Raw genomic sequence first — 23,868 nt, forward strand, 5'->3', positions numbered from 1 at the left:
TGGGTGATTTGTGACTTCCGACATGTATTTCCCAGGATGATAAAAAATGGCTAAATATTTCAGCAAAAGATACCAAGCCATATTGTTATGTTTTTCTATTTAATCTGGTAGATGTATGATGTAGTCATCTCTCAACTCTTTGTTATGTATACAATAGCTACATTTGCAGAATATTATCCATTAGATCATGGGTTTAACAAAAGCAAAAACTACTATTGAAAGAGGAGCTTACTGAATGGACTGGAACGACGAGAGAAGGACTAAAGACAGACGCAACTGAGTGATTATACAGTGTAAATAGTGCAAATAATGTGTAGGACAATAAGTGGGCCACTGATTATCGAGGCATGTTATTGTGTGGAAACAAGCGGGCGGCAGATCGTACATAGGGTCGGCTCATGGATGAAATTTAAATAATTATCTTGCTCCAATGCAAACCGTATTACAGAGATTATTCTCCCCTAGAATTGCTTGTAAATACAATACCTACCAGATTAAGAGTCTTCAAACAGACTGATAAGAGACATTTCACTTGAGTATCTACAGTTTTGTCTAATGCCACTTAGGCTTCGTTCACATCTGTGCCAGGGCTCCGTTCCGATGGAACGTCTGAGCTTTCCGTCGGAATGGAGCCCTGACTGACACAAACGGAGGAGACCATATGTTTCCGTTTCCATCACCATTGATTTCAATGGTGACAGATTCGGTGCCAATGGATTCCATTTGTCTCAGTTGTGCAAGGGTTACGTCGTTTTGATGGAATCAATAGCGCAGTCGACTACGCTATTGATTCCGTCAAAACGATCGAGCCCTTGCACAACTAAGACAAATAGAATCCATTAGCACCAGATCCGTCACCATTGAAATCAATGGTGATGGAAACGGAAACCTTTGGTTTGGTGAGTCAGGGTCCCGTTCCAACGGAAAGCTCAGAAGGAACGGGACCCTGGTGCAGATGTGAACGAAGCCTTACATACATTATTTTCAGCCTATGGGCTCATTTAGACGAGCGTGTAAAGAGTCTTTTACATCGCCCGACAATAGAACGGTGCCTCGAGCGCCCATCAATGAGACATCGTTGATCGGCGCTCGCTTTCTCCTGTCAACCGGAGCTATGGATGGGGACGAGCGGTCCAATCACTTGTCCCCATCCATTATCATGTCGGCAGCGCGTCTTCCTGTTTACGCAGGGAGATGTGCTGCCGACAATGATATCAGTTTAAAAAACGAAAAGTTTACGACCAGCAGAAAATCTATTCTTACGCAGGGCAATTATCGGCACGATAATGGCCCAGTGTAAAAGGGCCTTGAGACTGTGTTCGCATCAGCGGTGTCTTTCCGTTGAGTGGTTCCGTCGCAGCTTTCCAGTGGACTGCGCTATTGATTGTCAAAAACAATGGAACACTGTCACAATGATGACGAACAGAAACCATTAGCAACGTTTCCGTCACCATTGAGATCAATGGTGAATCAAACAGAAGCTAAGGTTTCCGTTTGCCTTTCCATTGAGGGGTTCCCCCGACAAAGACCTCAGTCGGAACCCCTCAACAGAAAGACCACGCTGATGTGAACAGGCCCTAACTCGTCCGTGTGACAGCCATTAAAACAGCCGTCACACGGACGCATGTATTTCGATGGGGCCGTTCACACGGCCATTGTTTCAACGGAGCGTGTGAAGGGTCCGTGGAAAAATAGGACGTCCTATTTTCTTGCATTTTCCAGCATCCCCCTATAGACTCAGTCTGAGGGATCCATGATAACTCGTCCCGCACGGGTGCACCTCGGACGTGAAAAACGTCCATTTTTTTATGTGTCCGAGGTTGCATACGCTCGTCTAATGTAGCCTAAAGGGGAGAGAAGTTTAAAAAAAAGCTTAGAGGCTCTGTCACCAGATTCTCAAATCCCTATCTCCTATCGCATGTGATCGGCGCTGCAATGTAGATAACCGTAACGTTTTTGTTTTTTTTTAAAACGTTCATTTCTGGCCAAGTTATGAGCTATTTTATATATATATATATATATATATATATATATATATATATATATATATATATATATATATATATATATATATATATATATATATATATATATATATATATATATATATGAAAATGAGCTTTGAAATGGACAACTGGGCGTGTATTGTGTTTTTAACTGGGCGTGTTTACTTGTATGACGCTGTCCAATCAGTGAGCAGTCAGCATCATACACTCCTCTACATTTACACAGCAGCGATGTGCCGGCACATACACAGAGATTAACGTTAATCAAGTGTCCTGATAATGAATACACATGAAATCCAGCCTGGACGTCATGTGTATTCAGAATCCTGACACTTCTGACTCTTTTCTGTGAGATTTCCAGCAAGTGAAACGAAATCTCGTTTACCTCCGTAATCTCGCGAGATTTTGTTTCCCTTGCTAGAAATCTCAAAGAAAAGATTCAGAAGTGTCAGGATTCTGAATACACATGACGTCCAGGCTGGATTTCATGTGTATTCATTATCAGGACACTTGATTAACGTTAATCTCTGTTTATGTGGCTTCACATCGCTGCTGTGTAATTGAATGGAGTGTATGACGCTGACTGGTCATTGATTGGTCAGCGTCCTACACGTAAACACGCCCAGTTAAAAACACAATACACGCCCAGTTGGACATAACGAAAAAAAAAACGTCCAGTTGTCCATTTCAAACCTTATATATATATATAATAGCTCAACTTGGCCAAAAATGAACGTTTTTAAAAAAAAAATAAAAAAACATTACTATTATCTACATTGCAGCGCCGATCACATGCAATAGGAGATAGGGATTTGAGAATCTGGTGACAGAGCCTCTTTAAATGGGCTTTCTCACTGAAAACATTTATCGCACCTTTACAGGATATGTAATAAATGTCTGGTTGGGGAAGCTCCACTTCTAGGACCTGCACTTATGCTGGATAACGGTGGTACTCTAACCCTTAATCTACTAGGCTCAACTATTTCTGTAACTCCCAAACAGTAGAATCAAGAGAACTGCGAATATGCATGGTCATTCCTCTATTCAATCTCTGTCTGGATGGGGATTCAGGGGACCTTGGTAATTAGGAGAGGTCCCAAAGCTGAGTCATGTGAATGTCATAAATGTCTTGGCCAGAAAACCTCTGAGCTTCTCCTCCATTCACAACATGCCCATCCCGACCTACAGTTGGCTTTTGACTTCATTGTACAATTGACACCGCTTCCCTTGAAGCTCCCATCACTTGCATGGCAGCACTGTGGCATCTGACCTCGGACATAGAGCTGGTCTACTATGTGTTGTACATCTAATTTACAGCTTATCTATAGAAGACCATCCGGAGCGGCACTGAAAAATTGGGGGAAAACTATCTTTCGCATTTTACTAAAAGTTGTCAAACAGGTAACTGGTTAAATGAGTTCGTTTGGGCTGTAGCCACTACTCTTAGTTTTGTACATTGATTTTTATATGTTTAGTTGCTCTAGGAGACCGAATAAACATCTGTAGGTTGAAGTTCCATTAAGTTTTACATGTAAAAGTTATAAGTGTACATTTATTGTTTTCATTAGCTGAAAATCCCGGTTGGCACCATTGCCTTCCTCGACTGGAAATTTGGGAAAACCTGCTCATATTTGTGGTTTAATATGGAAAAAGCCACTCTGACTTTACCTTATTTAAAATACTTACCAGTCACACATTTTAAATCCGCTGAACTAGGTTACCTATTTACTTCTGGTCTCCTCCCGTTCCCTAGTAAAAAAAAAATCAACACGTTAAACCTACAACCTACTTTTAAACATGAATATCTGGATCGGCCACGTTTATTTCAATACGGAGAGCGGTATAAGCCACTGCTAGATACCTATACCTACAGCTTCTCCCAGGGGGAACAAAGGGTTGGACTTTTTGAAATCCAAGATGTAGATGTCGTGGGACAGTCTAAGGGCCCTTTTACAACTGCCAATTATCGGGCAAATGAGCATTCACAGAACACTCGTTTCTGATAATTGCCCTGTGTAAACAGGTCAACGATCACCCAATGAACGCGCAAATGCTCGTTCATCGGCTGATTTTATATCTTTAAATGGCGAGAATATTATTGCTGGCAGTACATGTTGGTGTGTAAACGGGGAGATGCGCTGCCGACCTGGTAGAAATGTATAGGGATGAGTGATTTGTAGTAACAAGCGCTCATTCCCATATTAGCTCCTTGTGAAAGGAGCAAACGAGTGCCGATCAACGAGTGGTCTCATTGTACCGGCCGAAATGGGCGGGTGTAAAAGGACCTTAAGTGTCCACATCTACATTCCTTTTGTCTGCCAATCCTTCAAAAATAGTTGGGATTGTCTGACGTTTATCGAATGTATATGTCAAGCTTTAGTTCCTATGAGAAGTAGGAGCAAGGCCGAAAATGTAAGTCAGTAATGCTAAACATGAAACCACAAAGAATAACAAAAGTAAGCAGGATAATTTTATATCTTACACAATGTCATCTGTATGCATTGACATAGAAATTGATTTATTCACTTTTGTCTGAACTTGTAAGCCGTGGCCGTGGTCCTCAGTTTTGCCCTGGTGAGTCCTGCACGACGTCGTGGTGATATGAAGGATTTGTCACTTCATGAAGACTTGACATCATGGAGTATTACGTTTTAAATAACAAAAATTAGTCACACATTTATTCATTGCGTCCTTGTGTACCTGACATTGATATGTTGTACATCTCCTCTTACATTATTATTCAGGCATTCTGAACTACTCATAGATCATTGCTGATGGAGCACTAGAAGCCATGTCGTATCTGTATTTCTTTACATAAATCCAATAAAATATATTTAGCCAGAACTACATAGTAACCTTTAAATGGAGGGATGTCCAGCGTTCCTCTTATTAACATTTTCGTTAATTACAGTTTATGGGTAAATCTGAATTAAACGTCCTCGACAGTATCCTGAAATGTCGAACCATTGGTATAAACTGAGCACCTTTCCTTATTGTCCTTCTTTGTGATTTAGTCTATTGGTCTGATCAACATCTGGACCTTTTTGAGAGAATAGGAGCCGCCTCTGTATTCTGCCCAGTAGATGCCATCTTGATGTTTACTTCGGTACATTCCTCCTCTATACCACACACCATTCAGATTGGCATGTGCACAGGCATTGTACCACCAGCCTCCTTTATGGAAATGTGCACAGTTACCTAGAAGCAGATGACGACATTCTTTTAGTACATTTTGCAGTTTTGGGTATTTTATGTAGTTGGTTATGTTTGTACTACGACAATCACAGACCATGCAACACACGTGCAATGTTTTTGACTCACCTGTATACATATCCCGATCTCTATCCAGTGTGGTAAACTGCTTGCCATTGTGCCAGACCATGGAATCTCCAGCGTTTCCTTGATAGGTTCCCAATCGCAGTCGGTAGTAATCAGTCTCTGGCTCCAGTCGGAAGCTGCTGTATTCTGCGTAGACTTTTTTATTGTTCCAGTCTTCCAGTTCAATCAGCAGTTTATAGTTATCTTGGTTTGTTAATTGATAGATGTTCTCTAGCCCCAGCCAGTACTCTGAATCAATGTTTCCAAAGCCTTTCTGTATAGAGAAACCATTTATTAAGAGCAACATGTTTTTTAGTTGTCATATTGTATAAAACAATTATTATTGTTCAAGAGGTACAAATTGTGAGTCCTTTAAAGAGGATCTGTCACTAGTTTATTAATGCCCTATCTCCTAACTAATCTAATGATGCTGATGACTACTGTGTTTTGTTTTTTTGAAACCTTTATTATTTGCAAAGTTATAAGCATTTTTCTAAATATGCTAATTTGGCTCTATTTGCCAAATGGGAGGTGACTCTTTCCTTCATTCTGGGCGGTTTAATGTTTTCTGTATGACGCTGTCCAATCAGCATACAGCTTCTCCCCCTTCCCTGCCCAGCCACGGTGTGATCATTTTGTATACAGCTTCCCTTCCTGACTTTTACAACTGGTAATATCTCTGGTTGTTTCACAACTAGAATCTTGGTGTCATATGAAAGATTCGAATCTCCTCTTTCATAGGCCACCAGAACCACTGTTCTAGGTGGTCCACAGCCCAAGATATGGCTATCTTAATTGAGCCTCCTTCCCTCCTGCCTCAGTCTCTCACACTATGTGAAGCAGATTTATACTGATAGGGCAGCGTCAGTCTGTGAGCGCCACCTCAGGAGAATCCCTGGTGTTGACATCCACTTGTCAAGTATAGCCTCATTTGCATATTTTGAAGAAAAAAAAAGCTCATAACTTTTAAAATAAACTTTGCGGGATGCAATTTTCACTAGCATTATCAGTGTGACAGCGCCTATTAGATTAGGCATTACTAAACTGATGACAGATCCTCTTTAAGGCTTTGTTCACATCAGCGCTAGGTCTCCATACCGATGTTCTGTCGGAACGGAGCCCTGACCGATACAAATGGAAACAATAGGTTTTCGTTTCCATCACCATTGATTTCATTGCTGACAGATCCAGTGCAGATAGTTTCCGTTTTTCTACGTTGTGCAAGGGTTCCGTCGTTTTGACGGAATCAATAGCGTAGTCTACTACGCTATTGATTCCGTCAAAACGACGGAACCCTTGCACAATGGAAACCATTGGCACCGAATCTGTCACATTGAAATCAATGGTGATGCAAACGGAAACCTATGGTTTCCATTTGTGTCTGTCAGGGCTCCATTCCGACGGAAAGCTCTATCGGAACTTAGCCCTAACGCAGATGTGAAAGAAGCCTAATATCTTCATTCTTATCTGCGAACTCTCCCTGCTCACATTGCAATTCCAGCTTATCAATGGTCTAATATTCTAATCTACACCATCTTTGTCCTTTTGTGTCTCTAGATGTAACTCTTTAGCTGTTATATTACACTATGCCTATAGAGGATTTATAAATAGAGTTTAGGGGGTTTTACATTGGGTGATTATCAGGCAGACGAGCGTTCATATGATTGCCCTGTGTAAACAGGGGAACGATCAACAGATGAACGAGCAAACGCTCGATCTGCTGGTCGTATCGTTTTAAAAAAGTAAAATCTTATCGTTGTCGGCAGCACATCTCTGTGTAAACAGGGAGCCGCACTGCCGACATGATGATAATGTATGGAGACGAGCGATCTGCGTAACTACCGCTCGTCCCCATCCATAGCTCCATGTGACAGGAGAAAACGAGCGCCGATCAACGATGTCTCATTGAGCGGCGCTCGCTCCACCAGCCGATTATTGGCCGGTGTAATAGGGCCTTTTAAAAGCCTGCTGAGTCATCCTTTTTATTTCATTCTAGTTATTTAAAAGGTATCTCATATTGAGGAAACTTTGTTTGCAACTCGTTTGTCTAATTGTTAACACTTAAAGGGTAACTAAACTTTTAAAAAAACATGATATTTCATAGTGACCTGTCAGCAGTTTTGATTGGTGGGGATCCGAGCACTGAGACTAAAAGGAAGCAGCAGGAGCGCTCAGGTAAGTGTTGTGCCGATTCGTTTCTGATTAGCTTTCCTCTGAGCGGTTTATGGACTCAATAGAAAGTCTATCAGCCTGTACACCACTCGCTCGACTTTCCGAGAAAATCCGATCAGAAACAATGCGGCACATTGCTAACCCGATCGCTTCTGCTGCTTCATTTTAGCGATTGGTGGTGTCCGAGCAGAGCGGCTCGCACCGATGAAAACTTTTGACATGTCACTATAGAATCTCAAAAGTTTTTTAAACGTTTTTCGTTAACCTTTAAAAAACATACAAAAAATAAGCAGTGTTCCCTGGGTCAACCCTGCTGCATATTGCTTCAATAAAGTGCTCATAAAGACCCAAAATGTGTCTTCAAGATACCAGTGATTTAAAGTGGAGTTAACCTGGTTAATTATGATAATTGGGGAATATGTTGTTAATGGAGTTCTTTTACATAGAATGAATATAATAACCTCACCTTATAAGTTTCCCAGTTCCTGAAAAAGTTGGCTGATCCATCAATCCTCCTCTGTATGACTGCCCAACCACCAGGATCCAAACTATTCTCACACCAAAGCTGCATGTGACTATTGGCATTTTGGGGTTTTATTAAGTAAATGCCAGTGCTGGAAAATCCTGAGTCTTTTGCATGTTTGCAGTCCCTGAAAGGACCTGTTGAAGGAAGTTTACACACATCACATAATGTACATTGTAGGATGTAACTTTATTTTTTGAGGTTTGTAGTAACTTAGAAATTCTAGTTATCTTGTCTTAGAGGATGGGAATGATATATATTTAAAAAAAAAAACTTCAAAGCCTCTGATTGGAGATCTCAGGGGAGTACAGTAGGATGCTGTGTATCTAGTACTGTTAACTCCCTGTCATGTTTGGGACGTGCTCCTTTGAATGCACGAGTACTTGTTCTATAACATAGGCACTTTTACATTCAGAAGACTACACTTGCTGGATATGAAGTACGGCAGAGTATGATCACATTTGTTGCCATCTCCCGCTGCAAACACCAAGATCACTGCTTTGAGGAAGAATTGGGAGTGTATATTAGTATATAACTCATCTTTAGTATCTACTGCTGCAATATTTTCCCAATGCTTGACTGTCAAATTAAGCAGAAAAATTTTGAACTGTATAAAATAATTATTGAATAAATGTCTGAAAATAAACTGCGTCTCAATTTTTTAGACAACTCAATGGAGCATAAAAAAAGCAATAAATGCATATTCTAGGCAAAATAAAGAATAGGTCAAGTATGCAGTGCCCGACAAACCCCATCCACTTAGGTTGGGGTTTGTCTGGTACTGCCGGGGTGTCCATTGTTTTTATGAGAAAAAAAATAGTGCTGCGTGGAGCACTATTTTTCTCATTAAATATGACAATGTGACGGCGGCTTTGAAACGGATGTAAACCGGACCTACCTAACTAATTCATTTTGGTCCGTTGCATTTCTTCGTTTTTCATGTTCGGAATAGTGTACTATAGAGCTTTTGTGTATCATGCCATGACTATATTATTCCCATATACCTTCTCCTGGTATAATGGACTATGCCCCAACCCTTGTGTTACTATGTTAGCAATTAGATGAAAGTGAGTTTGATTGCTGGATCAGACTACACAAAGTTTGTTTGTAGTCTGTAACCAAGGAGACACATTATCTACATAGGCATTGTAGACATAAAATGGTTGGGAATTTTTAATAAAGTCTATTTGCAAATCCTTTTTATTGTAGATGGTGAAGAAATAAACAAATGTTTACATAGCGGAAGTTTCTAATACATAATGCTTTTTGTTCAGCCAGTCCATTTTTTCCTTGACGGACTGGGGTTAACAGCAAAAAATATTATTTTTACCTTATGTCGTGTGCATCCCTAGAATACTGAGTGGTATAGTACGTGACTGGGCTCCGTAATACTGCAGTATTTGGTCATGTCTCCGTTGCAGAAACACTTTAAATGACTCTAATAAGAGCTCCTTCGCTTAGAATCGTGCAAAGCTCCATGATGGCAATGTCCTATACCAACCACATGCCAGAATTGATAGGAAATTCTGTTTAAGCAGCAGTTCCATTGAATTCTGTGTTCTTCTAAGAATAGCCCATCATACCTTGCCTCTGTGATCTCCCCTCTCCTGAGCATAGTTTGCTGTTGATGTATTAGGAGCTGAAATGTTTGTTATTTAGTCCCGAGTTTGTTCGTGCAGCGTGACTGTTGCACCATTACAATGAAAACAGAGACTTTGTTGGGAAGGAATCGTGGTCTTTGTTGAGTGCAATTTCTGAGGCCCCTCAGGATCCCTGGGATGATTTTCTGAATATTGACGTGGCATACTTCATTCCTTTTTGGATAACGCGTCTTTTTTTTTTTTTTTTTTGTCTTGCTTGCAATGGGAGAAGTTACTTTATTTGTAACAAATGATATTTTTCTAGGAGGAAGCAATAGCGCTAATTTTTGAAATGTTCTAATTAGTTGTCGCTTTCTTCTAAAGATGAATGATTACAATACAGGATCTATGAAGAAATAACCCATTTAGGAAGGCGGCGCAGATCATTCAGTGACTGTTACAAAATGAAGACGTTTTATACTTGTAGTTTAACAAGCTCCTAATGTGAGAATGTGGGTTAGATTGGCTGCAGTTAATCACTTTAATCTTACGCAGACGTTGGTATAGAGATGACATGACCACGGAGCGCATCCACCTTTTTAAAGGCGAGAACTCCCGTTGCAGTGTAGAAGCTTTTTTTCACTCCAACGTCATTTTGCTGCGATTTTATTGAAATTAAAAGCGGCAAATTGGTGCAGTTTTGCCGTGAATTGCAGAAAAAATGCACTTTAACCGAGACGTGACAACCCAGCCGAAGGCTGGCTTCACGCCTGGCGTAATTTCTTGCGTTGGTTTCCTCCCTGTGTTTGCGTGGGTTTCCTCCAGGCACTCCGGTTTCCTCCCACACCCCAAAATACGTACCAATAGGGAATTTAGATTGTGAGCCCCGATGGGGACAATAATTGAGGACCTCTGTACAGCGCTGCGGAATATGTTAGCGCTATATAAGTAACAGAAATAAATAATGGAGCCCAGCTGCTAGGCATATTGTGATTTGTGGGAGTTCTCATTCTGCGGGCTCTGAGAAGACTTGCATACTTACTGTTGGTGTAAATTAAATATTCCCTACTCCTTTTCCCAAACGCCTGGTGTGAGACGAATCGGAGCAGCCACTATTTTTATGTTTTTATACGTTTCAGATGTCGCCACCATGTTTTATATCCAGACTCCATTTCCTGATAGCAGGACATCATGCGGGGACATTTCCAAATTTAAATATTTCCTGCCCCTTTTATTAGGTACAGTCTTGTTTAGTCCAGTCAAAGTGAAGAGAACTACTTTTTTTGTCGTGTTAATTCCAAATCCCATGCCTGTTAGGGTATGTGCACACGACCTCTTTTCAGACGTAATGGAGGCGTTTTACGCCTCAAATTGCGACTGAAAAGACGGCTCCAATACGTCGGCAAACATCTGCCCATTGCTTGCAATGGGTCTTACAATGTTCTGTGCAGACGAGGTGTAATTATACGCGTCACTGTCAAAATACGGCGCGTAAAATGACGGCTCGTCAAAAGAAGTGCAGGACACTTCTTGGGACGTTTTTGGAGCCGTTTTCTCATAGACTATTGAAAAACGCGAGTTGTTCAAAAAAATGTCTTAAAATCAGGAGCTGTTTTTCCCTTGAAAACCGCTCCGTATTTTGTTAATCGTGTGAATATACCCTTAGAGGACGCACAATCACATCTGGCTGTAATCTGTGTGACAAGTTAAAAAACTGCTGCAGCTGAAATTTCTTCATGCTGAACTACTTCTTCCTGTCTGCAAGCTTCTGTGTCCAGCTTCATCGCTGCAAAGCCATGCTTTACTACTGACATTGTGGATGTGATTAAGCTGGAGAGGAGCGGACTTCTCAGACACAACATTCTTCCTTACTAGGACATGCGGATTAGAAAGAATGTGACTTTGCTATGTAGCTGTTTATGGAATCCAATTTTTCAATATGGAGAAATCAACCCTGTTCTAACCAGTTTTTATATCTATCAGTTGCCCTTAAAGAGGCTCTGTCACCAGATTATTCGTGCCCTATCTCCTACATAATCTGATTGGCGCTGTAATGTAGATAACAGCAGTGGTTTTTATTTTGAAAAACGATCATTTTTGAGCAAGTTATGAGCTAGTTTAGATTTATGCTAATGAGTTTCTCAATGGACAACTGGGCGTGTTTTTACTTTTTACCAGCTGGGTGTTGTACAGAGGAGTGTATGACGCTGACCAATCAGTGACTAATCAGTGACCTGCACTTCTCATTGTTCCAGCCCAGCATGATCCACAGGACAGTGTGATTGTGCAGTGAAAGAAGCTGGGCTGGAACAATGAAAAGTGTAGGTCACTGGTCACTGATTGGTCAGCGTCATACACTCCTCTGTACAACACCCAGTTGGTAAAAAGTAAAAACACGCCCAGTTGTCCATTGAGAAACTCATTAGCATAAATCTAAACTAGCTCATAACTTGCTCAAAAATGATCGTTTTTCAAAATAAAAACCACTGCTGTTATCTAAATTACAGCGCCGATCAGATTATGTAGGAGATAGGACACTTATAATATGGTGACAGAGCCTCTTTAAAGGCTATGTACACCTTCACAACCAAATTTCTTTTATTGTTCCCATGCATTTAAAATGAAAAAAGATGCAACTTTGCAAATAGTTTTCATTCAACATTTCCAACTGTCTACAGCTGCTTTGCAGACCTATGCGTCTCCATGGTAAGGGACAACAAACACTTTGTAGTCTGATCCTGCAGTCAGAAACCCTTTTATCTGTCCCCAACTTCCTGTTATACTAAATGTATGTTGCGAAGAAGCAGGGGACAAATGGAAGAAAGCATGACTACCGGATCAGACTACACAGCTTTGTTTGTTGTCTGTTGCCATGGAGATGCACATATCTACATAAGAGCTATAGACTGAAAATGGTAGGAAATCTTTAACGAAGACTATTTGCTTATGCATTGGAATTAGGAAAGGTGTACATAGCCTTTAAACTGAGGATTGTATGTTTGTGAACTCCACCATCACGCCAGCTTTACACACCATGGTTTGCCTTGTGATGATATTTCTGCTGTAACAGCCAAAAGTACAATGTTAATGAAAAGGCATTTCTGAAATTGCAACTTGTTTCATGTCTTAATGGATTAGAAAACACAAACAGAAAAAAGTGGTTTGGTTTGTCGTAACTAATCCAGGTAACAAAAACAAAACCCCAATGAATTTTCTCACGACAGCACAGCGAGTTTGCAATGCTTGCGCAGCCACTCGCCATCGAAATGAATGGATCTGTTGGAAACAACCAACTGTGGGCACTCTAGCTTATGTATTCCTATTCTGAGGTTAAGATTGCCACGTGTTCCTGGCAGCCGGTTAAAATATTTTTTTCTTCAGGGAAGAAAGGTGGGAATAGCTGCGCTATAATCTCCATGATAAGTATCGGTCATAGAGGCTATGACTTTACTTTAAAGGCTATGTACACCTTTGAAAACTAATTTTCAAAGGTAAAAATATTTTTTAATAAGTCATTAGAAAGTTGCACCAAATACACTAATACTGTTTTATTTAAAAAAAAAAAAAAGTTTTCAAAGTTGTAGGTAGCCTTTAATCATAACTGGTCTGAATCTGGTATATTGCTGCTAATAAGTAATATTGCACCAGTTTTCACTGTAAAGGTCATGTGAATATCCATTTTTATTACAGCATTGTATTAAGAATGTTTCTGACCTTGATTTTACAGCAGAAAAAGAAAAAAAAATTGTGAATATTTTCTTAGAAATGCTTTCCATAGTAGAGAAACTTCATGAAAATAATTTCCTGCTTTACTGGGGTTTATCATTCTTTAGTTGTTTTCATTGGACTGGATACAGACAGCAATGTGACCTAGTGGTCTACAGAAAAGCTCCTTATCCAGCATGGTGTTTAAAGAAACACTGTAGATTAATCTTGAGTGTTGTGCTGCACAACCTAATAAAGTCACGCAGAAAAGGAAGGTGCTGCAAACTCAAGTGTCACCGCTGGACCCTCAGCCACTCAGAGGGAGCAAGACTTTGCCAGCCTCAGACTCAGTAGGGCGGGGGGGGAGCAAAAATCTTTGAGTGCACACACTTGCGGAGGAGGCACATTCAGATGTTTTTAGTTTCCTCTCTACTTTTTCGTTAGTTGTTTAGTTACTTTAGGGATAGTTCTCAGAATTTTTGGTTACTCCCCTTTAATCTTAGCATCAGTTATCTGTACAATCTTTCATCTCATATTAGGACCCTGTTATCTTATGAATATCCGTTTATTATAGCCATAAATATCAGCAACAAATTGAGAAAGCAGGATTTACACCAATAGATCAGGGCTTTGTGTGGTCTTTAAAATAAACTCTACTGTTGCCCTTGTAATATTTACAGATCATTTAAAGAAGCTGCTTATGGAGAGAGATGTGTTGTGTTGAAACATTTGTTACCCATAAGAACTTTTGGACTACAGCTCCATTTACCCCTCCTAATATGTACCTTACCTTCATTGATGACCGTAACTGGAGGCACCCGGAATGGGCTGATGGTGGGTGCCGGAGCTTGGGGTGGCTCTCTGCTGTCTCTGACCCTTGGGTATCCTGTATCCCTCTGAATCTCATTACTGCCACCTAATCCGGGTGTGTACTGCCGGCTGTTTGGGATGTGCTGAGGAACCACTTGTACCAACGGTGGTGAGCCATGGGGATCCCTCCTTGAGAAAACTCTCATGCACTGTTCTTCTAGTAATGAGATGGTGGCAGACTGGTTATTGACCAAATCTACTAGTGAGGCATATTTTGTTTCCAACTGTTTGTAGCGTGTGGCTGCTCTAAGCATCGCTGCTGTTATGTTGAGGATTCTGTTTTCCAGCTGAGATATTTCAAGAGTGTTATCTCTTTTCCGAATGATCTCGTGTAGAAGCTGCATGTAGAGCTGTGTAACCCGGGAGTTCATATTTCGGCTCTCTTTCCTCAGTAACTTTACCTCATTAACAATATTTCCGTCAACGTCTACCGACACTTGTAACATTTCCGTTTCTCTCCTTTGCTTAGCTAAAGCGTCTTTAAGGTTTTCCAAATCCATTCTCGTTACCTGGTCCTTTTTCGGACCAGGTCCTTTGGTGTTGACACATATAGGCCCGGTGATTCTCTGCTGGGGGACCATGAACGTGTAACCACACCGTTTCCCATCATTGGCATCTGCACTGTCCACAGAACGGGTAACTCTCTTTGAAGTCCCTTTCCGGCTTTGCAAGTCACTGTTCATGCAGTATGCGAAAGGTACCAGAGACATTAGCAACACTCCTAAGGTCCAGAAGGGTTTTTCCATGTTACCCAGGGGCGAAGCTGTTGTCCAAGCAACTAAAACGGAAAAGGTAAAGTTAATTTTTTTGGACTGCAGAAACCCCCATTTGCTATTGTGTAATGTTGGACTTTTCAGCAGACTTCCTCCCAGCTAAATTTATGACCTGCTGTTAAATTTTATTACTTATAAAAACACAAGAGAATTACCTAGTTGAAGAAGGTTTTGCCGTTACATATTTCATTCTACAGGCTTCCACCACCAGTGATTATATTTTTAGTTTCTTTCCTAGAGTTGTCCCAATACTACTAAATAAGAAGTTCACAAAAAGATGTCATTAGGAATATTAATATTGCGCATTGTACTACGAAATTTAAAACCTTGTGTTGTACAGTTTTGTGTCTACAGCTCCTAGGCAGACCTATGTGTGTCTTAGGTTACAGACTACAAACAAACCCTGTGTGTAGTCTGATCAACCTGTCCAGTGTTACTCCACGCCGTCTGCCCACCCTCTTCCCTTACCAGACAATATTTAACATCTAGATCACCCATGTAAAAAAGTAACTGCCCCCTTGTTTATTCAGTCAGCCAAATGTATTTGATAAGTAGATTTCACACAGCTAGGCTTATTTGAAATATAGCAATCTGAAAGTGGTTAGCCGCCACTTAGGTCAGGACAACATGGCGACTTTGGCCACGACACACGGTGCACGGCCAAAGACCGCAGTGTTGTGCTGTTTGCATTGCATGTAATGAAAGCGAATGTGGATTAGTGACCCGCAAGTTGCCGCGACACAATCGCAAGAAATCCAAACCCGCTGGATTTTTTGCCACTGTCGTGTCACGGCAATTTGTGGGTCACAAAGCGATTACATTCACTTTCATTACTTGGGATGCAGGCAGCACTGCACAGATCTTTTGGCCGTGCGCTGTGGAGCCCTAGCCTAAGGGTGTGTTCACATGTCACGGTGAAATTGCGTTTGTTTTGTGTTTTTATTTTTACTAAAAACCGCAGCAAGAAAAAACCAAGATGTCTTGCTGCAATTTTGAGAAAATCACGGCAATAATCGAGATTTGATTGCCACGTTAACCATAAAGCTGCCCTTATCCGATTTTTTTACTTTCTGTTTCACACCGATGGTCTGTCTACAGCCTGCCTGTCGCCAGATGCTACCCAGTTTCTTTTCATTTTATTTCAGGGAAACATGGTTTGGATGGACTCTCCTTCTGCAATATATAAATCACATGCATTTTTTTCTGGTGATGACAATCTTTGTGTACATGACCGCTTATAGTCAGTCAGCTCTGGCGTTTGTCTATAGAGTTCATCTATATATAGAGAATCATGATTTCCCCGTTAGGTTTTAAGGAATATTTTTCTGAGACTATCCTCTTGGCAGGAAACTAAAGTGACTCTATTCTTATCATTGTAAACATGTGTGACTCCGCCATACTCCAGCACTACGTTATGATTGCTCCTGATTCCTGTAGCACTAATTTCTTGTATTGTTTGGCTGCGGCTCCAACCAGGGACATGGGTGGGCAGTCTGCGTCTTCCTATGTGCCAACTTCTCCTGTTTGAATTCTGTTGAGTATTAAGTCATCAATTCCATGTTTATATAAACAAGAATGTGCTCTGCAGGTATAGCAGTCTCGGAAGGCTGTCCGCTATGAAAAAACATTCAATCATATTTTGATGTGTATGCTTTCCACAAGCCAAGCGTCTTCATTGCTTATATGATGGAGATGCGGTTTTAATTTTATCATATGTCTGTGTTCACACGTTGCAGTCAGTGTTCGGTTTTTGCTTTGATTTTCACCCAAATCACAGCCAAATGGTCCCGTGATGCGCGAACACAGCCTTATGCTTTAATGCTATTGACTAATGATTGATATTGGGAACAGCTGATTCGAGAGGGTGTGTGTGTGTGTGTGTGTATATATATATATATATATATATATATGTGTGTGTATATACATATAAAATCTCTCTCTCTGTATCAGCACTAATAATGATCTGGCACAGCTTGTCATGCAAGTCCGTAATACATGTGGACAATGCAAATCTCGAAACCGCTCCAACAGCTTGGAAAAAGTATTCTGATTGTAGCAAAAATCATGCAGGGATAGTTTTTTTTTTTTTCCTTTAATGTTGATAATCTTATGAGCAACATTAAAAAAAATCTGCATGTCGTAATGTGCGTAAGGCCCTGTTCACATCTGCGTTAGAGGCATCGTTGGGTAACAATAGTGCAGCAGCAAGCCTAAATCCATGGCCACCCCAACGGATACACCAACAGAACACATTAAGGTCAATGGCTTCCGCTGGTTGTCTCTGTTCAACGGAGCCTGCGCTTCCAACATTTTCGTTCGTTCTTCCAATGACTGAGCAGAACAAAATGCCGGACGCAGATGTGAACAGGGCCTAACTGTACATCCTTCTTCTGTAGCTGCTGAATAGATTCTCTGTGTATCATTATGAATGAATCGGTCTATAGTCCCTGATGAAGGTCGTCTACTCTTCAAAGTGTATAATATCGACTGTTGTCTTCAGCAACCTTTCTCTCTCCCCCTCTCCTTTTATCCATGTCTGTCATTCTTGTTTATGGTACCGTCTCAAGGTTTGGCCCTCGTCAAATGCCCACATGACAGCCCACTTGCTCCCTAGGAGCGATCAATGCAAAACTCCTCCTCTTAGGGTTTTCATTCATTTCAGGGGAAGGTACAATTCAGGAAAAAACAGGTAACATATGGTGAATATTGCAAGTTTTAAACCCCAAAATATGCTATATTCTACTGCTGCATCCGGAGGCATAAATATAGAAAAAATAATGTATGTCCACACCTGTGTCAGGGCTTTTCGTTGGTTTGCTCTCTGAGGTGCATAACAAGGGAAAGCCGGATGCGACGGTTCCGTTACACCACAAACACCGCAGACGGAACCCATTGTCTGTGGTTTTACCGGAAACAATACTGTTTCTGCTAATCTCTGCCGGATCTGCGACGGAGGCCCCTGACTGAGCCCCCATCGCTGATGTGAACAGAGCCTAACCTGGAACTATCCTTTTAAATTGTGTTTTTTTAGTTTTATGTTCTGTTTCTGTTCCACATTGTCCAACCAACCGTCCTTTTCCTCCCTTTCCTAAAATCCAGCTTCTCCGTATGTGATCGTCTGTAGTATATGTGCATTTTTTTACATGTTGGTAATCTCCTGCCTGTTTCTCTGCACCATGAGCACGTAGTAAAACTGATTTATTTGCATGTTTTTCTTTACACGCGCATTGTAGGAGAGCTCGATTATGGCCCAGACTCTTTGACGTGAACCCAGATCAGCATCTGTTTCTATTGTAATCTGCCTTGGCCTTCATGCTTAGGACCTCTCGACTCCCCTGTTATCATAACTTCTTAACCCGCTTCCATTCCTGCCGATATGGAAAGTGCTAGATAAGCATAAAAACTGTGACAATTCCTTCATTTTGCTTTTAAAATGAACAAAGTAATCATTGCCATGTGGTATAAACCAGTCCCTGTATGGAGTTACTTTATGTCAGGGAAACCGTTCCTTTTTCTATTCAGAAGAAATAGTAATTTAACCTTTCATTCCTGCGTCACGATCATGAACAGTGAATTATTAGTGTATGTTCACGTGTCACGGCTATCTTAAGATTTTGCCTTAATTTTTGCTAAACCCTGACAAAAATGCAAAGCTCGCTGTAAAACCACATGTTCCAATACTTGGTTGTATTCTGGTCAAACCAGTTTTCATCATTTTGGACAGGGGGACATGTCGCGGGCTCATCCTGTCTGGATGCACATTGACCTCACATGTTATTGGGGCCGGTAGTACGGATATAAGGGAATCTGTATGCAAAAACGTAACGTAGCTCAATTTGTATTTGATTTCTTACGGGCTGCTTTGGTAGTAAATTGTGGGCACTATTCTAGAGAGAAAATAATTGAATACATTTTTTCCTGAGGCAATATGTAAAGCTAGAACTTAATGAAAAGTTCTAGTTTCTGTAAAATTGCAGGTTACTGCGACCTCAGGGATTTTTTTCCTTTTTTTTTTTTTTTTTTTTTTTAACAATTGTTGCAAGTTGACCAACTTTTTTTCTTTATAGAGAAACCCTGAGATCGCAGTAACCCATGATTTTCTGCAACCAAAATTCATGGTCTTTTTAAAAAAAAAACATTTTTTAATGTCTTCATCTACATGACAATCTCTTGTTGCGGTAAAGTACACAGTGTGGTTTTCCCATCTCCCTTGACAGCCTCACTTAAAAATATAGTGTAGAGTTAAGAAATAAGTCACGCTGACATGGTAAGGTATAAAGGAAAGATGTAAAATGAAAAGTGACTGACAGGTGACACAGTAGAGGCCATCTGTATGGCTTTCTCTAGCAGCAACAGAAGCTCAGTGTTGAGTGAATCTATGGGGAACCAACACGTGCGCAAGGGAGTTCTTGAATAAACAAAACAGACCTTTAGAGCAGACAGACCTGTGACATTATACAGCAATTTTTGAAACGCAGGCGTCTCTTGGTAAAGCATAATCCTTTTATCAAGGGTCTACAGACGACTTTCTTTACCCCTATTATTTGATCAATTTGTCTACCTTTTAAATATGTAAATCTTTGGTACAGTGCAGATGAAGTTATTGCACAACTGATGTTGATACGTACTTGGAATATTGTTATCTTTATGCATTCATTTGTTTTTATTGGTTTTAAAAAGAAATAAAAGGCACTGTGATCTCATGGAAGAAGTTATATCACAGTTTTCTAAGCCAAATTCCCCCAAAAGGTAATACAAATCAAAATGATAGGTCTGGGATGTTTGGCAACATCTGTAGCACATATAAAACTATAGGTTATTGCATCTAGTGGAGTCCACGTGAGCCAAAAGCTTAAAGAAATAAAACAGTATATTGTACTTTTTCCCTTTTTTTTTCTATCCCTACAGTATATTGTACTTTTTCCCTTTTTTTTTCTATCCCTACAGTATATTGTACTTTTTCCCTTTTTTTTCTATCCCTACAGTATATTGTACTTTTTCCCTTTTTTTTTCTATCCCTACAGTATATTGTACTTTTTCCTAATGCTTGGTTGAACTTGATGGACGTATGTCTTTTTTTTCAACTGTACTAACTATGTAAGGCTTCGTTCACATCTGCGCCAGGGTCCTGTTCCGTTGGTGACGGATCCGGTCCCAATTTTTTCCGTTTGTCTCCGTTGTGCAAGGGTTCCGTCGTTTTGACGGAATCAATACCATTGGAACCTTTTAGTTTGCGTCAGTCGGTCCCGTTCCGACGGAAAGCACCGTCGGAACGGACCCTGGAGCAGATGTGAACAAAGCCTAACTATGTACAGTATAAGGATTTAGAGAAGGTCCTTGCTACTTGGAGTATTCCAGATAATTTGGAATTGAATGTAGAATTTATTGGAACAGTCCAGTTCTAAAAAATCAGATAGGTCATTACTATAATATGCACTGTAGTGATGGCTAAACACAATTGACACTTTTCATTAAATTCAAGTTGACATTACATCTCATTGAGTGCCGGAATAGCATCCACGGTTCTGTGCCTTAACCCCGGCTTTCTGTAAAAACGCTTATGGCTCCCCCATTGAGCCCTCTATTACCAGCATGTATTCTTGCTATCAGCGAAGGGGTTAACAGCTTCCAGATGTGCCTGTGTAGTAAATATTCTGGATCTTTTCCCAGGGAATTTTCTTTTCCCTGATTTAAACATGTGTTATAAAAACAAGAAGACTGTTGTGTAAAACCAACCTTTACAGAGCCAGACCAGATCTGCTTTACTTCTTTTCTGCACGGTGTAGAGAAGGGCTATGGAGGAGACGTTATCGGAGTTCTTCAGCAGTCTGCTTCATTTCTGTACATCTGTAAGCCAAGGATGGGATTGTAATTAGCTGCGTTCCAGTTGTCTCACTCCAGCAAGGTCCCGGTCGAGAACGCGCTGCGCATCCTTGTACTGGAGTGTTGGTGTTGGGAAGGAGAGATTCCAGAACTGTCAGAGACTTTGGTAACGGAGCCAGCTGGCACTTCTCGAGTCTTCAGCACAACAAGTTAAGACCCATTTCAGTCTCGTTCCCTTTATTCAGCTCATTGTGAACTTCAGTGTTCATCCCTTCTAAAGCGACATGAATTCTTCCATGGTTGAGAAGTTGTGGTCTACAGGTGGAGAACCTGGATGATGTTGACTGGCACAATATTTTTATATATATATATAATACAACCTTTATAGTTTAGCCATTCCTTGTCACGGTTTGTTTTTTAATCTGATTTTAATTTTTTTCTATCAGTACGTGGAGATATGTCTAGTTGGCTCCTTCTCTGGATTATAGCCGCTTTTAGGTGATGAATGAAATAAACAATAGAACGATGTTCCATCCATTGCAGTTTTCACCTTGATCCACGATTGCATGAACTTCTTATACTCTGCCAACGAGTGGATCTGTAGAGACGTAAAAGTGTCCCCACAAGTTGCAAACCCCCCCCCCCCCCCAATGGTTCTCTTTTGGTCTTTTGCAGTGTAAATTGTAACAATCCATTGTGCAGCATTGCGTTCTCCTCCTGAAAGCTTCCCGCGGTCCTGCCGGCTCTCCTTTCCAGGAGCTCAGCACATGTGGCTGTGGTTAGAGCGGAGGCTGAGATTTAATCTCACAATGTTTGTTTATGGTGTTATTTCAATATACCTCTTAGGTCTACAGCAAGAACCATTGTGACTTAAATAAAACGTTCCTATCAAAATAAGAAGTAAATCACTTACCTCCTGTTCTCGCCCGTGCCGGAACTGTGTGTTGAGCAGAGTATGCTCTGCGTTATGTCCTTGTTTAGATAGGGAGGGATATAAGTCTTATGTAATGTGCGTCCGTATTAAAATGTATGTAACCTGAGATTCGAACCGTGCGGAGGTCTCTGACCTTTTGCGTTCATATTATATTTAATTATTTGTAATTTATTTTTTTGTGTGGCTTCAATAAGAACTGTTACAACTTTGTAAGTGAGGTTTGTTTAAACTTTCAATGTAGGATGTGAGCTTTTATAGTGCGCAGTCCTTTATAAGAGGCAACGTTATTAATGGTGTTATGAACATTTTTTTCTTAAGGGCTGCAAATAAAATTTAGTAGAACAAAAAAGTAATACTTACCTAGATTTGACCCCAGCGATCCAGTGCTGTTTCTCTGGTGGCAGTCCTGGTGCTTGTTTAGGAGCATGTGGCATGTGACGGCTGCAGCCAATCGGAGGGCTCAGCTTCCATGTGTTGTATTTCTGGCATTATGCCAATAATACAATTCGTCACCACCTGCTGATTGGCTGCAGCGGTTACATGCTACACTGCCGGAGCGACCGCCTGGAGGAAGGATAGGCAAGTATTGCTTTTTTGTTTTATTTGCAGTTGATACGAATGCCGGATAACCCGTTTTAAATGCAATGTATATAATGTAATGTGCCTAGAAACTCTAATGTTCCCATTGTAAAATGCTTCATCTCTGTAAAAGTAAGGCCCTGTTCACATCTGCAGATTCCGCCGGAAACTATAGTGCAGCATGCTGTGCTATGGTTTCTGGTAAATCCAAGAACAGCCCGACGGAACCCAATAAAGTCAATCGGTTTTGTCAAGTGCCGGTTGTCTCCATTCAACGGAGCCTGATCTTCCGGCATTTTCGTTCTGCTCCTCTGACGGAGCAGAACCTCGAAATAACGAATGCAGATGTAAACAGGGCCTTTGTCATAGCATATGTGCGCTTCCTTTTATATTTACTATTTAAACAAAAATAAGTAACTTTGGATGCATTTACTGGTTGAAGAAAATCCTGGTTCTCAATCATGGGTGTATATCCACTGATAGACGTAGGGAAATGGCTTAGACCAGTCGGTTTTATTGTTTTTGCGTTGTTCATCTGCTATGTTACAGGTCTTCGATCTTATGTAAAATACCCTTTTTTTTTTCGTCTGTAAGCTGTTCCCTTTTAAGCGCTGCCATTTGTGCAGCAAACCGCTCTGTAATTTTACTTCAAAAGTCCTCGTTCACCCGTCGAGATTGAATCCGATGTGTATACCGGTGTCAGAAATCTGAGGCACCGCTCTGATTTGTGCAGCAGGTCTGCAGGAGTATTTGTCAATCAATGGGGCTAACCCTTTGCTTCTCTATGTGGAATCTTCAGAAATAAGTAGCCGGGTCCACGGCAGATATTTTTCTGTGGTGCAGACAAAAATCTACACTGAAATATTTAGTGGGAGGTGAACTGTGTTGCTGAAACCCAATTCACATACATATGATGCGGATTGTCATCGGTTGTGACTTGGATTTCAGTGCAGAATAGGCATAGATATCTGTGGATAATCTGACACACGTAAACTAAGCCCAAGCCTGATCGTTTACATTACACTTGCTACTACTCCCCCCCATTCCTCCCCCCTGTTAGTACACTCTAGCCAAGGCTGCTGTAATCACAGGACTTTATCAACTAGCAAGTACCCTCTACAGACACACAAACCCCTTGTAATTCAATGTTTTGGGTGAGATATTACTTATTTTATCTCTTTCTCCCCTTTTTTCTCTTTCACTCTCACTTTCTTTCACTTTCTCTTTCTCCTCTCTCTTTCTCTCCTGCTGTCAGCAGGGAGGAAGTCAAAGACTGCAGTAATTCAAGTTGTCTCTTACGCTTTAACGAAATTTCAACTAAGAGCACTCAAGGCTACAATTAGTTGCAATTGTAAATATAATTGTTCAACTAATGGCTTATTACACTGTCCTGTCCTTTAAAGCCTATTTTAGTAGGTTAGCAAGAAAACTGACTGATTCTGCAGTGGTGTTACTCCCTTCCATTCAGACTTTTACCAAGAAAACACTTAGGCCTCATGCACACGATCGTAGCCATGTGCACGGCCGGGTCGGCCGGCAGCGGACTGTCAGCCGCAAGCCGCCCGCAAATCGCGTGCCATGCAAA

General features: G+C 40.9%; 2 protein-coding genes across 10 annotated transcripts in view; one reads left to right on the forward strand and one right to left on the reverse strand.

Annotated features, from left to right (window-relative positions):
* The window catches only part of RALGPS2 (Ral GEF with PH domain and SH3 binding motif 2), a 167,002-nt gene that overhangs the window by 91,274 nt on the left and 51,860 nt on the right, over window positions 1-23,868 (forward strand). The window lies entirely within an intron of this gene.
* On the reverse strand, window positions 4,464-20,809 carry ANGPTL1 (angiopoietin like 1). Its single transcript, XM_075832157.1, has 5 exons — window positions 20,684-20,809; window positions 14,095-14,952; window positions 7,963-8,156; window positions 5,328-5,598; window positions 4,464-5,204 (listed from the first exon to the last, which is right to left on the reverse strand). The coding sequence occupies exons 2-5, from the start codon at window positions 14,918-14,920 to the stop codon at window positions 5,017-5,019; spliced, it is 1,479 nt and encodes a 492-aa protein (XP_075688272.1). The 5' UTR covers window positions 14,921-14,952; window positions 20,684-20,809; the 3' UTR covers window positions 4,464-5,016.

The sequence above is a fragment of the Rhinoderma darwinii genome, chromosome 7 (assembly GCF_050947455.1).
Source record: "Rhinoderma darwinii isolate aRhiDar2 chromosome 7, aRhiDar2.hap1, whole genome shotgun sequence".
Lineage (NCBI taxonomy): Eukaryota > Metazoa > Chordata > Amphibia > Anura > Rhinodermatidae > Rhinoderma > Rhinoderma darwinii.